The sequence below is a fragment of the Dromaius novaehollandiae genome, chromosome W (assembly GCF_036370855.1).
Source record: "Dromaius novaehollandiae isolate bDroNov1 chromosome W, bDroNov1.hap1, whole genome shotgun sequence".
In the NCBI taxonomy this organism is placed as follows: Eukaryota; Metazoa; Chordata; class Aves; order Casuariiformes; family Dromaiidae; genus Dromaius; species Dromaius novaehollandiae.
In genome coordinates this window covers 58,889,124-58,909,443 of record NC_088130.1, presented here as the reverse complement: position 1 = coordinate 58,909,443, position 20,320 = coordinate 58,889,124, and the positions used below count along the sequence as shown (strand labels likewise).

The 20,320-nt window shown below is 45.4% G+C and overlaps 1 protein-coding gene across 5 annotated transcripts in view; it reads right to left on the bottom strand.

The window, feature by feature from the left end:
• Window positions 1–1,004: 1,004 nt before the first annotated feature.
• The window catches only part of LOC112982170 (PDZ domain-containing protein 2), a 210,769-nt gene continuing 191,453 nt past the window's right edge, over window positions 1,005–20,320 (bottom strand). For all 5 annotated transcript variants that reach the window (XM_064500657.1, XM_064500658.1, XM_064500659.1 and 2 more), the window contains 6 exons: window positions 15,414–19,065; window positions 14,555–14,672; window positions 10,718–10,819; window positions 8,625–8,895; window positions 6,620–6,754; window positions 1,005–5,150 (listed from right to left, as the gene is read on the bottom strand). In XM_064500657.1, coding sequence (XP_064356727.1) covers window positions 4,984–5,150; window positions 6,620–6,754; window positions 8,625–8,895; window positions 10,718–10,819; window positions 14,555–14,672; window positions 15,414–19,065 — 4,445 coding nt within the window. In that variant the 3' untranslated portion in view covers window positions 1,005–4,983. The remainder of the gene's footprint in view (window positions 5,151–6,619; window positions 6,755–8,624; window positions 8,896–10,717; window positions 10,820–14,554; window positions 14,673–15,413; window positions 19,066–20,320) is intronic.

Here is a 20,320-nt window from a genome sequence, read left to right as displayed (position 1 = left end):
GAAGGCACGCCAGCGAAGCAGCAGGACTACAAACAGCGTGAACCAGGCAGGAGTTCACAGTGTAGCTGCTGCAGTGAGCACAATGCAGGGCACCTCATGCAGGTTTGCAACGTGGATATAAACTCTTAACTCACAACAAGATCCCTCCCCGGGCTCAGCCTACCTGGTGGGGACCGGCTGGTGTGTCCGTACCTTCTCAGATAGCACTGGATTTTGAACATCTTGTGTTGTGTTTGGCAGTCCCCATGCTGCAGCAGCTCCCTGGGGGACGTCTGGACCATGCTTTCTGGGCCCAGCTCACCCTTCTCAGCAGTAGGCTTGCTTCGAGCTGCAATAGAGCACCAGTGAAGCCAGCTGCATGTGTTAGAAGGTGGATCACTTGACCCAAACTTCCCCAGTTAGGCTTGCAGTTCCTGCTAGGCTCCACCACAGCTCCTTCAGGTCCTCTCAGCTACCCGGGGTCCCCACGCAGACAGCTCCACGCAGCCCTGTCAGCACTCCCTGCCTACCATGGCTTGGAGTTTTTCCCTAGGGAAAGTTGAAGACAACGAGTATCAGGCTTGGGCTAGTCGTAGATGCAGAGTCCATGCAGATGCAACCCGCCCTCCTTAAAGCCGAGGAGCTGAGCAGGAAGCGCAGAGCATTTAATGCTGGCACGCTCCAGAGGCTGCCGCCGAGTGAAAACTCTGCGTTCACCTTTGCTATCTGCATTTTCCTTGGGTGTGGAAATACCAAGCACATCTTCCAAGATACCAGAGCGGGTCCTATACAACACCTTCTAAGACTTCTTAAATGCTTTAATCCTGTTTATGCTGAATGACAGCTCTAAGAGGGAGGTAGGTGCACTTGTACAACTTGAGTTGTGCTCAGATGCACATCTCGACTGCTTTAACACAATCTTTGACTGTGCTCTCTAAGACAGCCTCGTCTCTGTGATCCCAAGTCACGCTTTCAGTCCGCAACGGGACAGACTTTGGCGTAACAGAAATAAATATCTAGAGGAGTACTAAGGATACCATTTATTTTCAAAATCACTAAAAAAACCAAACAAAACAATTTATGGAGATACAGATTTACATAACAGAGACAGCAAATTTGAAAATGTACAATCTATTTCATGTTATTGCACTCACTTTTTATAATATACAAGGCATTTTAAACAGTTTTCATTAGAAGAAGTTTTATTTATATAAATAAAAGTGTAAATATACAATATCATACAAGAAGTGTATCAGCCTAATACACAAAACCTACCTAGAGTGGGATCCCAATTCCTCACATGATCTAGTCTACTCCTCCTCAATATTTCCATGTGTACATTTACATACCCTAAACACAGAAGCATGTACACATTCCTCTCTGGGAATGGCTCCTTCTGCCTTTGATAAGAATATTAATCACGGTTATTTTTAAGTGAGAGTTACTAGGAAACATGAATCACTCAACATTTTCTTAATACTTAGTTGCCCTCAAAGGAGTCTTTTTAGCAAGAAAATCATCCGATATGGCTCCCTTCCGGCCTGATACTGCTTCCAGGTGCAAAACGCCACAGGACATGCTATTGGCCAGTATCACACTAGAGCCTGCTCTCCTACCCGGGATGTGCATCCTCCTGAGCTGCTCCAGGCCCGGGAGGCAGCAGATGTCAGCCCTGCCAGACCTGCTCCATCTAGGAGGAAATTCAGCCTCATTTGGAATGCCTTTGGGACCAGTCTGGGATCAAGCACGTAATTACAACCTTATTTCTTGTCTTCCTAGACGTAGCTGTGAGTCTCTGGAGAGTCACCTCCTAGGGCTTGGCCAAATCTCCTGCAAGGGCAGAATCACCTCAGGGCCAACGTGCCATCAGCAAACCTAAAAATACTCACAAACCTATCGAATACCGATGAACTAATGAAACTCCCTCTGCCATTTTAGTGTTACAGGCACTCAGAAAAGTAACAACATTTACTTTACCAGATGTGTAATGGCAGGTTCACTACATCCGTTTGATCTATCCATCCCATTCTTAATAAAGCAGAACCATCTCCTATAAATTCTGGGGCTTTTACAGGGAACCACCTCAACAGAGGCATCTGGAAATGCTACTGCATTCCTAAGCATCACTAAGGATGTTTCCTGTTCCTTCACAAAAAATAGTTATTTTCAGGGACAGAGACAATCAGGGCTAAAGTAATCTTTTTCTTGCTGTAAAGTTAGTAGAGAAGTGTGTCATTCTATCCATATTAACTATTAGACTTTAAACATTAAATCTATCTTTTAAATTATAGTCACTACTGAATCACACACAAAAATTCCCCCCTCTCTTTGCTGTTACTGATCCAACACATATCTACGTGCATGTAAAACAAAAGACTGAACAGTATCTGATTACTGAAAAATGAAAGCTTTCTAAATCACTCACAATGAACAGTACCTGCAAATAAGTGTCTGAAAATATTCACCACATTTCATTTTAAGACACCTCAAATTAATCTACAAAATGAAGATTTCACCTTTGAGTTCACACTGGCTTAGGAGTGAGGGAGCAATGTGCTCCCTGGGTTGGGACTTCATGAATTTTAAACCGTGGACTGGAAAGAAATGCCATTTCCTAAAACACAATTGTGATTTACCATATTGAAGTAGCAAAAAGTCAGTACTGCACTTGTACGTATTATACATATACAGGTATGTAGTCACTACGCTGCATTAAATTCCACATGCATTTTATGTATCTATTATACACACTGTCGGTCGCAATCGGATTTTGGTCGTTCCCGAACAAGGCCTCGCAGTTTGTTTGTCATTGCCAAATGTCTTCTCCTTGTTTTCCAACTGACGAGCACAGCTAAGCTCTTTTTCCCAGCACAGCCCGCAGGCGCAGCGCGGTCCCCTGCGCGGGGCACGGCCCCCTCCCGATGCCTGCCCCGGGGCAACCGACGGCGAGGGCCGGTCCTGACGGAGCGGCCCAGCTTTGGCGTCACGAGGCACCCATCTCCACCGCCCCTTCGCAGCGCTGAACCTGAAGTAGCTTCAGCAGCGACTCTGCAGGGCGAGAGCCCCGGACTGCGCCCAGCACTGCCCCTCCCGCAGCCCAGAGCTGCAGCTCGCCCTGGATCCCCATGCTGACGCGCGTCACCGACGAAGAATGAAATCTGTTGATTTACCAGCAAACGTGGCACAGCTTTCCTGCTCGCCTGGTCTCGGGTCGCCTCGCAGAACGGCGTTTTCTTCTGCACGTAGCAAGCTGCAGCCTACCAAAACTGGACCAAAGCGAGCGCCCCGCTACCCTGCAAGCAACTGCGACAAGCTGTGCTGAATAAATACCAACTGAACTAGAGCACGATCTCGGGGAAGGCTCAAGCGATCAGCCCAGACCTTTCTGCAGCAGCTGCCCAGCCTCCTGGCTCCCCGCGAACGTGGTCAGCACTGCAGGTCTGAGGCGGCTCCAGGCTGGGCGCCCTCAGCGCGGGGCTCCCCTCGGAGCTCCACAAACAGCCTGAGGGCTCGGGAGCAAGTTGTCCTCAGCTGATAAGGCTGGTGGCCTGCTTCCTCCTGCACCGCTTTCATGTTGTTTGGCCACCCCAGACGTCGGGGGAGAAATAGCGCAGGCTAATCTCGCTCATCCACGCTCTCTCCTCCTGACACAACCTGCTATAAACAACCCCCAGCAGAAGCGCCCGCTACTGATACCGACCGTGAGCGGCGGTGGGAAAATCCCAGCGAAGCCTGGGCGGCACCATGACCCCTGAGGTTCTGCTGTAGCTACAGTACGGCTTCTCCTCGTGAGCTGTGATCTAGGAAACCCTTTCCAATTTCACCACGCAGGACCCTCAGCACCAGCCCCGTGCCGCCGCTGCCGTTGGCGCCTTGCACGCAGCGCACACGTACTCACCCACTTTCGCACAGGCAAAAATAAATAGGGGACAGGAAAAGAAAAGAACGATGGAAAGCCACCACGAACATGGCCAGTTCAGATTTAATCTGTTAAAATCCGCACCCTTAGACCACTGTTTTCCAGGCTGAGTGTTTAAAGTTAGGCAGCCGTAAACCTCTTGTCGTCAAATAAAACTGGCCCGCCGGCTTTTGGATAAAATTAGCAATCGCTGAAGTCTGTGGGATAAGCAAGTGCTCAGCACCTGCAACTATCCCAATTTTAAAAATATATAGATTTTAAAGGTGCCTAATGTTAGAAGCCCAAATTTTTAAATTCAGACCCCATTTTTTTTCACTCCCACTTTAATCGCAACTGCTATACTGCTGTACACCTTCTCGGTGGACAATCACCTAATATTTGGACATGATTTTCTTGCACACAAATTTCTACTGCATTAGTGCCAAGTACTTTCGGATACAAATCGCCACTAAGAACAGATTCAGTTGTGATGGATGCTGAGTTAGTTCATCAGTTTTAAGAGGATTTTTTAGCTTTGTGATAAAACACTCTTGTTTTAGGCTTAAAAAGTTGTGCAAAATTATACTTCTCTTTTGTCACGCATTTTTAGCAAAACTGCACTTAGAAGAATAAAGTGAGATTGTTCCAGACATTCTCTTATTATAAGAAATAAAGACCAGACCCTAAACAAGTGCCCTGAAGTCAAATTAAGTGATATAGTACAGTCTGAATACCCACCCTTGTCAACAGGAGGGCAACCAACAAGTTATGCTCCCAACACTCTGCAGATACTAAAAATATCAGGGACAGGCACAGTGTTATTTATCCCAGTCAAAATACTTTAAACCGAGCCTGGGTAAATGTCTTGAAGTTCCATCCAAACTGCCACATAACACAAAAATCTCTGCAGCGTTCGGCTCCTGACGGCCTCGATAACGAGGCGAGATGGGACGAGGCACATCGCGTGCTCAGGGCTTCGCTGCAGCCGTTCGCACTCCTCGGGAGGGCATTAAGACACTTCTGTGTGGCGTGAGAAATGCAAAGACAGCTTCAAGAGGGTTTTAAAGGTTTTGTCTTAGCAGGTGTGGTTAGATGCAGCGCTTCCATCATACTGAAGTTCTGTGTTTCCTGATCAGCAACTGAACAGGACCCTCCGGTACAGATTTAATAATGTTCCAGGCATCGTAATGCATGAGGCCAAGTAATGATTTTCCACTAACAGCGAGAATTTCATCTCCAGTTTCGATTTTTCCAGCTTGCTCTGCAGCACCACCTAGGAGCAAAAAGGGAACAAAGTTAAAGTAAAAAAAAAAACAAAACAAAACACGAAAACGTGTTTTCCAGGATGACACATAGCAAATAAATGATTCTTTGAACGGTGGCAATTTCAATACAAGTCACTCATGCTCAGCACCAGCAACTTAGTCCATGCTGCATCTCACAGAAAAGGTTACTTTAACCGAGATAATGATAAGTCTTTGTTCTCAGACAAAAGTTCTGTTTCTGAAGGAAGATGCCTGAGAGCACAAAAGATGACTGATACACATATCTACATACACACACAAACATATATATGTGTGTAAGTGTATGTGCATATATATATATACACACCCACCCACAAACCCACGTTGCACACAACCTGCATAAACATTTCCTCAAACAGAATTTTATTGTCCTAAGTGGAAAGTAACACAGTGGACTGCAAAACCTGGCTACTAGAGAGGGACAAGCCAAGCATGGGTAGCAAACTTCAGACAGACACACAAACACCTCCTAAAGAGAGGCACACCCTAGGCTGCTGCTGAAGGTATGTTTCCTCTAATGGTAATTTAGCTGACAGCATCAGCAATCATGGAGAGAGAGAGAGAAAGAGAGAGAGAGAGAAAAAAAAAAGAGGAGTGTAACTAAGGACATGAATTAATGACCTCAAAAATTAAACATGCCCTTCACCCTCAGAATCGCTTTTTAAAGGGGAGACAACAAACACATGCACACAAAAACTGACAAACGGAGAACTCAGGAAATATTAGTCTGATTTTTTTTCCTGTTTAGGAGGAAACATGACACTGAAATCTGATCCTGTGAATATGCTGAGCACCAGTAGCTTCACTGAGAGGTTCAGCTTCCTTTAGAAGCCATGTATTTGTCACTACACCGCATCCCTGACTAAACAGAACTAAAATCACAGATTAGCTCCGGTATTGGTTTCCTTTCTATACTCAGCTCATACATGTTCAACACCTGCTGACCACGCAGCATCCAGGAGTGGCAGTTTTTCAATATGCACGCTACATATTCTTAGTGAGAGCTAATAGCTGTATCTAACAAGAAAATTAGCAAAGACAGAAGAAAAATGGGAAAAATAGTAATTGTGTAAAATGCAGGATGGCATTTTGAAACCATGTTCATTATCAGCATTATGCTTCTTACAAGACACGAGCTTCTCAAACTGGGACATAAGATATTGCTGCTGAAATTTAGTATCTACAACAGTGGACAACCTCAGGAACGAACTGTATCATATCTCATAAATCAGATTTCTCCATAAATGTTTACTAGCGCATGCAGTCCCTAGCCAGTCCCAAGAGTGTTTTTATAATGACCATTTTGGCTAATAAATAATAATAAATGGGGGAGACAACAAAATCCCCCCTCGCTTCTAAGTCCAAGAATTAAAACGTCTGTACAATGCACAGCGGGAAAAGTGGGATAACACCTATCGCGTATGCCTGTTCCCAGTACCTTTAAATATTCTTTTTACAAGCAAGGGCCTGTCTCCAGCAATTGAAGCTTTCCCACCATCGAGACTGAATCCCAAGCCAGCAGAGGTTTTCAATAATTCAACACAGATGACATTGTTCATATCCAGGTTTGGATCTGCAACAGAATACACACAGCATCTTGTTATGCAGTTAACAGCAAATTGCAAGTTGTGTTTTGTTGGTTTTTTTCCTTCCTGTGACAAAGCAATTCACAGTTTAGTTCGTGTTCAAACTCGAGCACGTTGCCACTAAGTTTCTCCTAGAAGCGAACACACATTACCGCAGCTGTAAGGGGGAGACAGTGCAAAATGTAATCATGCACGGAGGCATTTCGATTTTACATGATCAGCAGAAACATGCCAAGGCATTTTTGTTGGCAACATTAAGGCTAAACTTACCAAAGACCATCAGCATCAACAAAAGGGCTTAAAAATTATAATAAGTGGAGAACATTTCATTTTCTTCAATTTGATACCACCTGCTTATCCAGTGAACCACGTATTTTTAAATAGCAGTAGTGAGTCAGACATTACATTAAACAAACACATTCCAGCCTTGTGGGTGGGGAGGCGGGGAAGGGAGCAATCACTGACTAGCATAAATAATTGCTGCTGGTGTCAAATCTATGGACACAACTATAATTACCAGTAGGTGCATGCTGCCTCCTCAGTATCAGTGTTAGATGTTTGTAGAATGCAATATTGCTATAGCTAATATAGATTATAATTTTACTCAGGAGAAAATAAATCTGTAATTCTGGGGAAAAAGGATCCTTTTTGTCCTGCATGAATGTAAAAATGACGCAGCTGTATTATTACAAAGTATTGCTACCGTTATCTCAAGCATCTGAAGATGAGCTTTGCCTGGCAGGATGGAGATGTATTGGTAATAACACTCTTCTACGTTGTTTATGGGATAATGTTGCCCTCTAGTGCCCGCAGCCAACAGATACTCAGCATTTGCCAATTTGCAGGGCATGTGCAAATTTAGGGTAGAAAGGGATTTTGAAGTAATTATATATATTAAACCCATGGGAAAAATTACAGAAATGCTGGTCCGTTCCTTTACAGAGCACTCATGTTTCTTTTTAGCTGCACTACAATGCTGTATTATCAAACCCAGTTAAAGCGTAAGATGATAAAAAAAAAAAAAAAAAACCCCATCTACAGCCAAGAGGTTTAAGATGGGTCGGTGGCAGCCTGTGGTAGCAAACCTCCGGGCAGTGAGCCCCAGCCACTGCCTGATCCTGCTTGGGGATGCAGGAGCCAGGGCAGGATTGAACCCGCCACAGCAATCCTGCACAAAGCAGCCCAATACGCTCAGGCACCGACTAAAGGGTTACGTGTCCTAGTTCTGCAAAATATAGGAGATCCATTTATAACACCCGAGCACAGCCTTTGCACTGAAATATTGCCTTGAACAGGAATTCATTCATGATTTCACTGACACCCAGTTAAATCATTTATTCCCAGTTCATATACGATGGCTGCCTTGGATTTGATTTAGCTCCACTTACTGTAACACCAAAATAACTTTTGCTATGTTTTTATTAGAAACAGTATAAAACCTGCTATTACAAAGAGCAAGTTTCAGTCTCTACAAATAATAAACGGCAGGGCTTGGGGGGGGGTTGAGGTTTTTTTTCCCCCTTTTTGATTGTTTGTTTTCTTGCATTGACTACTGTTATTACTTTAAAGGAGTTTATCCTGGACTTAAAGAATGTGGAAAGGCAATCACTAACTTCAGTAGAAGTTGGATTAGGCCCTAAACTTCCTTCTAAGTCTCTGCTTATTTATGGTATTTAAAAAAAAGAAAAAGTCTGGATTGGGGCTCCAAAGAGTACAAATAAAAGTTAAAGGTAATTTCATGTGCTCCCTTCAGTTGCATAAGACACAGACATTTTTAATCTAAAACACATGGACTTTTTCCCCCTTAGTCTGCTCCGCAAGGGACTCCTTCCAACTGCTGTTGGACAAAGATCATACCTGTTCCTATTTCCATGGCAACATCCTTTCCAGACCCCACACATTTTCTGCCAGTAGCTGATATCTCAAGTCTGGAGAAATTGTTTGCTTTGTCTTTTTCTTTCTGGATGACAACGACCGCGTGTTTGTGCAGCCTCGCCTGATGGAGCGCATTCAGGACATCCCCGTGGACTGAGCTCACCAGGGACTTGCCGTTGATTGACAGAACGAGATCTCCTCGATGGATAGTCCCTTCCTGAGATGCCACTCCCTTTGAAAACACCCTGTGGACCTACAAGAAAGATTTTAACTTGGGGGGGCTTCAACCCCATGCCCAGGCACAGCGCAGAGCCCCCGCTACCAAAGCTTGCGATCCGTGCCTCCTGCCCAAGTAGCACACAGCACCTGCTCTAGCACGCGGCCCCAGACGTCACGGCCTAAGTGACTGGAGAAAATCTGCAGTCAGGGATGGGGGAAAAGCAGAAGACAAAGATGACATTATTGCATGGTCACTTCTAAGCCAAAGGCAACCGAGGGCAGGTAGGGGAGGTACCATCACAAACCACTCACATGATTTCAGTAAGTTCTGTAAAGGTCTTCAGTTAAAATACTTCCAGTAACACATACGTTAACAGGACATTCATGCTACAGCAGACTCACCAACGATGCCACTGCACTGCGTGACACCCCCCTCCCCCCCCCCCAAATTCCCACTGACTGCGATGTGCACATGGTGTTTTCAGGTGCAGACATGCAAGTTGTGCACAACATCAGTGCACAGAAAAGCTCTGACGTATCAAAGCTGTAAATTAGAACAAGTATTTAATTGCTCATCTCAATTTGGCTGGTAAAATAGCACATGCATAGATGCAAAAACTGATTTAGTGGCTTGAAATGGATCTTTTCTAGGAAAAACAAAACAAACCCTAGGCAGAGGGATTAAACCTCGAGCAAACTCCACCGGGTGCAGATGAGATTTATATGGGTGCCATTTACAGAAAGGAACTGACCAAAAGGGGCATGACTTCGTATTTAAAGACGCGTCTATCAGGCACTGTGCAGTTTCAGCAGCCAGAACATGGTTTCGGCCACCCATTCAACACACTCCTGGGCCCACTGGACAAAGGTTCAAGGCAGCAAATTGATGTAAACAATTCGGTATGACATTTTCTCTAGCTATTTCGCCACCAGCAGGGAGTCATAAGTTTTTCGGTTCCTGCTCCCTCTCACTCCAGGGATGCACTAGGGTGGAGCCCAGCCCCTATACTGGGACCATATAACCCAATGGCTGCTTATTGTTAAATACAGGAACATGCTTAAGAGTAAAAACCAGAACACTCCTGTAATGGCTCCTGTAGCCCACAAAGACTGAGGACATTCCCTTTTCCTAATCTCAGCACTTAACGGATATATCTGTCTATCTCTTTCTGGGTAGAATCTAAAAGCATATCCTGTGTAAAGATACTGTCATATGGGACACTGAGTGTCTTGAATTTCTCTGTCTCATTGATCCCTTTCTGGATAGTATTTCAATTGCCTGGCATCACTTTTTACTCCCCAAATCACCTCATGGCAGATATAATGTCCTTGGTTCAGAGAGTTGTGTAAGGCTTTTTTTGAACTCGTTTACTGAAATCCAACAGTTTTCAGTAACAGCAATAAAAACTTGTGAAGTGAAATCCAGCGTGTTTGCTGAGATCTGAAACAGTCACCCTCAGGATTTGCAAAAACCTTCCAAAACTTTGCTGCATAGAATTCACTTTCAAGGGCTAGAAATTAAACTCTCTCCCAAAAGGCTGCATGCACTGCAGCTGTATGCAGAATTTTATTTACATCTTTGGAACTCAGACCCGGCTGATCCCATCCAGTCACAGACAAGTTACACTTTTAAAGCTTGAAAACATAATTGGCATCCATCTCCAGTAATAAAAACTACGCTACCCAGACACTCTCTCTGTGATTTCAGTAGCAGATGGTATGCAGCCGCCTCTGAGAGACACTGTTTTATGACTGCGAATGACTTTCAGTGAGTCTTGATAAACGAGCACTTGATCTAATCACCAGCATGTTTTAAAGTGAGCTTTGCAAAAAAATGACTTGCAGTCATCACTTACTGTGACTGATTTCTGTTCCAGATCTATTCCTCCGGCAACACTAAATCCCAGGCCAGCTCCTTCTTCTTTACGCAGGACTACAAAGTATGCATCTTCTTTGCTCTAGCAGAAAAATGGGGGTGGAGGGGATGGGGAAGGAGGCAAGAACAAAAACAAAGATCAAGACCATGTTCCCACAGATGACAAATTCCCAGTACTCTCAAGCTATGGCAAGTGAGAAAAACAACTCATAGATTTAAAACTCTGAGATGTTAAATACGCTTCTGTTCATGTTGCAGACACAAGCAGCAGCAGTATGGGAGCACTCAGATGGCAGCAGGGACTTCTTCAAGGGCTAGTCAAAATTAGGACAGGTACTACACCTGGGGCAACTTCACTTAAAAAGGCTTTAATAAACTTTCCATTGCTGGACATTCTACAATGAAAATTGAATAATTTTGCTCATTCCTCCCCCAGACACATGCCACAGATCAGAGCACCTGAGGCAGTAATTCGGGGGGGCTGTGTTATGGGGGGCCAAACGGGCTTGTCACAGGGCTCCCCCAGCCCCACGGGTGGGAAAGCAGCAGAAAGCCCTGTTCCTCCCTCACCCTCCCCGGGCCCAAGACAGCCTCCTTGCTCTGGGGAAAGCAATGCTGTTTGCTGCTCCAGGATGATCTCCTTACCGCTCTCCTTACACCAAAGGGTACCAGCCCCACAAGCCATCCCAGAGCTTGCCACAGTTCTCATTTCTTTGTGCAACTTGCTTCAGAGGCACCACACATCCCTGCTGCCATCTGTCACATCCAAGCACTGTACTCCACAGGGAATTACTGACACTTTTGTTATCCCCCTTCTCCTCTGCCCCTGAAGAGCAGTTACAAAGACGATGGCATCAACCTCTTCCCAGCAGCGCCGGGCAATCTCACAGGGGGCAATGACTACGAATTGCGGCTTGGGACAGCAGCAAGAACTTTTCCACTTGGAGGATGAAAGCAATGAGCCCGTTAGCAATCTGAACACCTCGGGACTACGGTCCGCCCTCATGGAAACAGGAGTATCCAGCATAGGAAATGGACTGGCACTGGTGTGCTCCAGGGCTGAACTTGGCTCCAGATCAGGACAAAGGTGCAAAGCTGACTTCTTCGAAGTGATGGGCTGCTGCCAAAATACAGAATTTGCTATGAGAGAAAAGCAGACTTGTCCAGCAAGTCTGGTGTCGTCTTCTGAACAGTCATTAGGACAAAACCAGACACTGTTACAGATGCCACATTTTGCAGCATAAGTGGGACTGTAAGCAGTCATCTGATGGAGCAAGAAGACAGCAACCAAATGTGTGGCACAGCATCAGAAGCTGGGAGCAGAAAGCAGGTCTCGGCTTTTCCCCGGGATCCCATCCAACATCAATCATTTCCAGAAACTGCCAACACTAAAATTAATGACACATCACTAGGAATGAACCTTATAACCTATTTATCATTAAATGACATATTTAGTTCACTAAACTTGACATCTTTAACTCAGGGCTTGCCTTTCCGTTTCATTTCAAAAGGCACAGAGAACCACAGATTACTGTCATTGCTCAGTATTACAGTCAAATTCTTGGCCTCACTGGGCCTGCTTTCACCAAGCAGGGGCCCCAGAGGATCTTCCTGTGTTCGAGGCATCCCTGCATAGCACAGAGCCAATGTCAGAAATCAGTGCCACCCTGCTCCGAACCACCGATGAATTAGCGCCTGGGGAAAGAAAAGCAGTCTGGGCTGAATATCTTAGACCATAGTCATTTGTAGCTGTCAAGACCTTTCCTACCTGTACTGAAGCAAGAACAGCTTTATGTTAGGTTAGAAATAGTAAAGTCAGTTGACTATCTACGCTAGCCCTCTCCAACCATGTGTGCTAAGCGTGACAGCCATCCTAGCATCTTTGACTGGTAACTACTAAAGCAGCCCTTTTTGTTTAAGGAGATCACGTTCTTCCCAACAGTTTCACTCTCTTGGTATCAGGACATAATTTGCTTACAGTGGAAAGCAATTAGAGGCCTCTGGTCTTTGAGGGCTATACGAGGAGCATGTATCCTGGGCCAGACACCAACACAATCTGAACGCTGGCTTCCTACTCCTAACGACCAGCATTTCCTGACTTCCCAGCTGTCAAATTCTGTCCTCACCAACCACGTGTAATACGGGTCACAGACGCCTGTCTAGGGATGCTTATTGCTTTAATCAGTCACACCATGAAAGTTCAAGGTCTAGAGTAATCCCAACCATCTGCTGGGCTTTGGGAGGAATCACTACACGTAACTGCATAACATCTCTATGAGGCAGGTTAGTTCAAATTAACTCCTTGCAGTGCACAGCGAGTTACTCTGCTAAAATCTCTATCTAAGGAACTTGCCTAGAGTTACAAAAGAAATGAGCAACACAATAGGAAAGTGCTCAAATCTCTCGCATCTCTGTTTTGTCTGTTAGCCAAAGATCATCAATCACAGAGGTCTAATCAATAAAATGTATTTTTTTGTGTGTTACTAGCACTTATTGAATGCTAGCAATAAATTCAGCACTGTTCAGATCAAAAGACGATGACAAACTCTTCCCAGGGGAAGCTCTCTATCCGAATCAGGCACAGATGTCCATCTCATTTTTCAGCAATTGCATAATTCTGAAGAACTGTCCTATTGTAGATTTAAATCCAGCATGTGACTAGCATAAAGTTTTCCAGCGTATGTGCCATACTGGGCTTAAATGTGGATATGAGAAACTATGCAGACAAGAAGTGCATTCCAAAAAGCTTTCAGTTTTAGAAATATTCAAGTTCTTAGGTTTTAGAAACTGGCATGAATAAATAATCTCTCCAAGATCCCATGCAAACTACTTTAAAGAAAGCTTAATTACTTTCGGCAAGGAATAAAACCCAATCCTAAAATTTTTGGTCAAATGACCAAACCCACCTGGCTCATCGAGCTCTTGGGACTTGCAAGCTTTAGCTAGGCTGTCCCTGGAAGGCGGTAAAGCTGAGTAGTTTGAGAAGGTCCTGCTCCCCTCAGCCCATTTTATATTCGAAATTGTAACCTTTGTGAGTAAGACTCAGGACTGCTCCAAACGCGGCTCAACCAGCAGTTATGCAGACTAGATGGCAGTTTCCCCTCCAGTGCCGTCATTACTGTATCAACTTCAGTTCGGATTTAAAAAGAATGTGGACACATCCCAAACACACAAACACAAACAGGGCAGAGAGGGAAAAGAGCAATCATTTCACTCAGAGGCCTTCTTTAAACGCCTCAGTAACGAAGCAGGTTGCCTTGATGCAATAATTGCTTCCTACAGGGCAGAGCAAAGAGGGCACGGGGGTCTCTCACAAACACCCCAGTAGCCACGTTTCCTGGCATTGCCAGCCACCAGTTCAGTATTAAAGACGATTAATTCAATTCCTGTGACCTTTCTGCTAGTGAAAGGCGAGCGCTTGCAAGCCAGAGAGGAGCAGAACCTCCCGTGCTCACGAGGAAAGTGGGTCTGACCCAGATGGCTGCTGGAAAGTTAAGATCTGGTGTGCAGTTACTGGCCAGCCCAAGAGTTTCTCAGCCGTAATAATGACTGAAATGGAAACATACTTCTCCACTTAAAATTGGTCAGTTTATCATGGCTCATAAAAGCTTTTGCACTGGACAAACAATAAGCTTTCTTATACAAAAGCCATTCAAATATACCATGGGTTTAGAGCAGCCATTGTAGAAACAGCAGAAGAAAAACTACCTTCTCAGGGGAACACTGGAGGAGTTCTGAAAATGTCTTGAGGAGATTTTATCTGTCATAAAAAAGTAAAATTATTGCCCATAATTTAGTTTTATCTTCTGGTTATTACCTTTACTTGTGCTTTGACTTCTTGGAGCATCATGGCAACATCACATTTTGGTATTAACGATGACAAAACAGACTGTAATTTCTGCTGCTCCAGGTTTGAGACTAGCAGCTGATCCAAGCTAAAATGAATATAAAAAATATAAAGGACAGCTTTATATTTCTAGACCGTGTAAAAATGTGTTTCAAACATACAGTATAATTTGTATTAGAACAAGTGATGGAGTGCCAGGTCATTAGAAAGCACAAATCTTGAAAACAGGTAACAAATGGTGTATATTGGGGAAGGAGAATGGGAAGGAAAAAAACGACAATTCAGAAGTAATCCTGGTAACCAATCATTGTTCCATTGCCTCCCCCCACCCCCCAGTGATTTAAGCAAGTGGTATTAACAACAACAAAGCGACAGCTACTTCTGAGTACTCTTTCTGGCAGGACAACAAACTTGTCTGTCATCACAGGCTGCACTGACAGCAAATGCTGGGCAATCTCCCCATTTGAGGTGGGCAGGAGACAGTAATTGCTACTGTTATATAACCAAAAACCAGACTACAAACAGTAAGAAGGGACACAGAAAAAGAGCTTGACCCTGTCGGCATAACATATTTCATCCCATACTGAAGTGCAGCCACCACCAGACAACAACATAACAGCCTTGAAAGACAAAGACCACAAAAAACTACATCCAAGTTTTTAGTTAAATATGAACTTGGGCCAAAGCTTTTCCACTGAAATGTGCTTTGGAGCAAGTCCTAAGCAACTGGAAAGTTTTGCCTCAGAAGAGCCTTGCAGGGATGAAGAAGAAACACTTCAGAAGGAGCTCTCTTTTGCTAATGGAAATAATAGAGAAGTCTTTAACTAACCTGACCGACCAGCTTTTTTCTGAATGTTTCCCATCTGGAGAGCTGTCACACGTGGCGTCATCCTCCGACGCCGACCCCGGTGTTCCCGAGCCGCTGTTCCAAGGACTGCTCCCTTTCGAGCTCACTCTAGTCCCGCTCGCAAGGTTGGAGAGGGCAGAAGACGTGCTCAGGTTGGCATCGCTCTCTGCGGGCAAACCAAGTGATCTCCTGGGCGTGATTTCCAGTTCTGTTTTGAAATAACCGGCCTGCGGGTCCCCAGAGAAGCCCTCGCTGCACAGCTTGTCCAGGTCAGGCATGCTGAGGGCTCTCAGCTCCCGAAGCCTGGAGCGGGACAGCAGCTGCCGGCCGTGACCCCGGCTCCGTTGGACATGCGACACCGAGGGCGGTAAGGAGGCCAGGTCTCCCAAAGCGCTTTCCTTCCCCGATTTACCTTCTCCTTTGCTGCCCTCGGTCAAATTCCTCGCTGTGTGCGACAAGTCTACGCTCACGGATGACTTCATCAGCTGTGGCGATGCCGGAGCGCTGTCCCGGCTCGGACTGCTGCCGTAGGAGCTTAAGCTTCGTCTCAGCGCCCGCGATGCCTCGGTTGGGCTGGTTGCAGCTACAGCACCTATCCCACTGCACGATCTTCTGCCAAGAGGTGTTTTAGAGGCTGAGTGAATATCTATAGATTTAACAACAGGCCTATCAAAATTTGCCAGATTTTCAAAGGATTTGATCCTCTGTTTCACAGAGAAGGATGAGGTAGGTTCATGTGGCCAATTCAGTTCATAATAATAGTAGTTTCTCCTGAAATTTCTTAGCTTATCAGTGGCAGGATAGCTAATGTCACTGGCTAAGGGGGAGTCCCCAGGCACCTTTTGGACACTTTTGGAAGCATACACCTGCTCCTTCCCACTCTGACCATTCAGAAGATTGAGATGGACCATCTTTAACATTCCCATCTCCGAATGGGGGGATTTCTCATCTGCATCGTGGCTCTGAGGGCCATGCACAGCATGAGCTGAAATGTCTGCAGCATTGCAATCCTCTCTCAAGTGACCTGATAACTGGGCTGGCATCGAGTAAGTCCTTGTCACAGGTTTCGACAAGCCATAGAGATTTCTATCTCCAGAGACATCCACTTTAGAAAAATACTGTGTGGCCTTCATCTCCTCGGTCAATTGAGGCACTTCTGTGTTCACCTCTTCTGTTTTTTCCATCAATGGCTGCTGCAGAAATGGTGCTGGTGAGGAAGAAGCAGAGGAGGAAGAAGAGGAAGACGAGGAGGAAGAGGACAGCCTCACCTCAATGAAAGTGCGCTGAATCTCCTGTCCTTCCGGCTGCTCCTGCTGAACTGGGGGAGACCTCAATGAGGAGGAGTTTCTAGCAGATGTTCCTAAGTTCTGCAGATCTAATTGCTTAAGGCCATCTTCATTATTGACACTCTTGACTGAGTTCAGGCCTGTTCCAGGGTTCTCAGTTCTCCCCCTCACATATTCAACTTTTGGTATCCCCTTTGGGGATGAGGCAGCTTTGGGCTGACTGTCCCTAGCTCTGAAATCATCCATCTTAGGGCCCTTACCCCGACACACCTCAGGCTGCGTGGAAGCTTGCTTTTCTTTTTGCTTTCCCCATCCCTGCTGCTGATCTGTTAGCTCCCCGTAGCCACCACATTTTATTTCACTGCTCTCTACTGGGCTGCTGGTGCCATTCACGGAAGGCAAAAGTGATTCTCCAGAAATGACCAAAGATGGTTTATTTTCTAGCTCTGACCTCAGAGCCCTTGAGACTGCTGAAACACTCTTGCCAGGATCTGTGTTTGTAGGTAAGCAACGGGACAATGGTGCTTTCTTCCCCAGGAGCTTGGGGGACAGCTGTGGAGAAACAGAAGGCCTTTTCTGATCAGTCCCATTGACTTTGGTAGGATTAATCCCAGAAGAGTCTGAATTTGCCTTTGTTTTGCTTTTGATAGTGAAGCCCTTGATCTTTGGTCCTGCTTTGGCCTTCTGGTTATTTAAAAGGGTTTCCATTATACTTTTTTGCGCTGTTTGTGCCTTAGACTCCTGACACGATTTTTTCTGAGAGGATGGGCTGTGCGGTACTGCAGCTCCTTTGCAGTGATTTGTGCCTGAGCTTTGGACTTTTGCATTTGAACTCCTTCCTGAAGTCACAGAGTTAATTTTCTCATTTTTCCCTGGCAAGTCATGGGTTATATTAGCCTTTGGATCTTTAGATCTAGTGGGAAAGGGAGACCTGAGTGATATTGCTCTTTGTGACGACATGTTCCCATAATTGCTGTCTGTTTTAGACAAGTTGGACAAATTGTTGGTTTCTTTCTTTGCTAAGCAGTAACTAATGGCATGATTACAGTCCTCAACCACTGTTTCACTTTCAAATGTGGATCTCTGTTCATCATAACATCCTTCCTTCTCCAGCAAGTTGCTCTCCAAGCCATTGACATTTCCAGCAGAACAACAGCTTATCTTCTTGCAGTGCAGAGACCCTTCCTCTTCAACGGATTCACAGCACTCCATATGTCTGCCACTGCTCCCCAAGCCCGTCTGTTCTTCTGCACTTAAGGCACAATTGTTATGCAAAGAGTAAACTTCAGGGATACCTACTGAATTTTTTAGGGTATCTTTGTCTGGCAGGAAAACTGATGAAGAAGAACAGAGGGATGCAGAGGAAACATCTAAACGCTGTGAGGGACATGGGGTGGGACCACTCCGATCTTCCAGTTCTAGTTTGTTAATGCTCGTCTCCAGCGACCTGCACATTGTGCAGTCCTCACTCTGCAAAACTTCGCTGCTGTAAGAGTCTGGGGGGGACAGAGGGGATAAGCTTGTTGCGGATGGGAGATGCTGCTCCTGAGCAGGCTTTTGTGGCTCGTTACTCGTGCAACAAATCTCGATTTGCTCCTCATCCGACTCTGTTATAGTACAGCCTGCAGGGGCATTAGCAGCAGTACAGGGCAGGAGCAACACGTCACTAGTGGTATCAAAGGTTTCCGTGACAGACTCTGTGTCTGAGTGAGAATCCTCTGCGGCCCCGTACATAGACTTTGGAAATGGGTCGCTTCTCTTACCTTCCAGGGTGTTTGCTGCAGGGAGCTCATCCTCACTTAAACTGCTAAAATTCCTAGAATAGTTATTTAAAGAGTTTTTATTCACAGTAAAAAGTTTGCCTGTGTTAATGGAGTCCAATGCTGACAACCCCAAAACCCCTTCTGCGTTAGCTGCGCAATTCATAGTTTTTTCCAGCAGCTCCTTCGCCGGCCGTGGCTCAGAGCCCGGACAGCCTTCGTCAGTCCCGCAGCAGCACATCGTGGTGTACTCGTCTCGGAGGGGGCTTTCTGCTCGCGATGGGGTCCGCGAACCTCTGCCCTCTGGGGCACTCATCTGGCCGAGCAAGTCATCGATATCAGTGACGGGGATCGCGGCGCTGTCCTCAGCACGGCTGCTTTGCGCAGTGCCTGTTTGCACATCTTTGCTCTTGGCATGAGGTGGCAGTGTTGGTCTCTCCGCTGCACAGCCTGGACCATCATTCTGCAAACCGGCTCCTTCTTGCCTCCCACAGCTCTTTTCTTCAGTCACAAGGAAGCTGCTGAGATCGCTCTGATTTTGACCATCTAGCCCTGGAGTCAGGATAAGGTTTGTAAATCTGCTGACAGCTGCATCAAGATTAAAAAAAAAAAAGGATATAAAATCCTATCAGATATGGAAAGTGATATGCAAAACACCAGGTTTTATTACAAAACAGACACCCACATATTCAGCCTAGATGTTTTCCTTTTGCCCTGCACTCCTCCTCTTCTGTAACGATGTTTACAACAACTTCAATTAATCTCAACCCTGTGTATCTGAGTGGCACACAGGAGGGAACGATTTATTTTGGGTAGGTAGTTGAGATCTGTTTAATTCTCGTCTTTGAAATTTAAACAGCCAAGCAGCCAGCTACCAAAGTATCAATATGCAGTAAAGTCAGGCTGAGCAGCATCGTTTCTCATTCCTTTTTTGATCGAAGATGCCTTCGGTAGATTGCACAGAGAATTCAAAGCCCTGGCAGAGCAACCAAAGGTGAACAGATAACAGAGCGATGAGCAGTGCATAAATATCTTGACTCCGATCCTCTAGGCATTTCTGCAGGTGTTTAATGTGACACACACGGGTTGTGCATTAAGCATAAGGGTTTTACAGGATTTCTGGTGCGGAGCTTTCCTCACTTCCAGTACATGTTTAACCCGCTCCTGGGCCAGCTACTGACCTCCCTGTCACTGCTGCACTCAAACGTATTCCAACTCACCCATTTTTCCAGCTCTTTGATTTCCATAAGTTCACCCCAGACATCCGCTTGCACCCTTCTACACCGCTTCTGGGACAGTCAACCCCGTTAGGACCTGAAGTACTGCCTTGCTTCAGCAGGCTGAATCCCACATTGAGGAGACCCTCGTTTCTGCCAGCGAGGCAGGGCAGAGGGAAGGGGAGAGCAGGAGAGGTGCCCGACAAAGCAGTGCCAACCTGAGCCTACCCCAGTGCTAGAAGTCTGCAAAAGCCAGAGTAACCTAAGGAAATGGGAACAGCCTCTGCCCTGCCAGCAATTCCTTAAAGAACAACTGGAATTGAAGCATCTGGAAGCAATTTTGGCTCCCAGGTATTAATAGGTACACAAAGAAGATCATAAGCTAGAAGGAAGCAAAATATTATGTTCCTTCTGAATGTAAAAAGCATGCTTTCTTTTTCAAACACTCATTTCCACACCATGTAATTTGTACAGTCTGTGGATACGAATAATATTGCTGTAACAGCATAGATCAACCTCAGCGAGGAACAAACGTTCCAATTTAAATTACTTTTTTATATAAGAAACATGCAAACATTTTGATAAGATTCCAGTTCTTATCTTGGGTTTTCTGCTTCTTCTTTTTG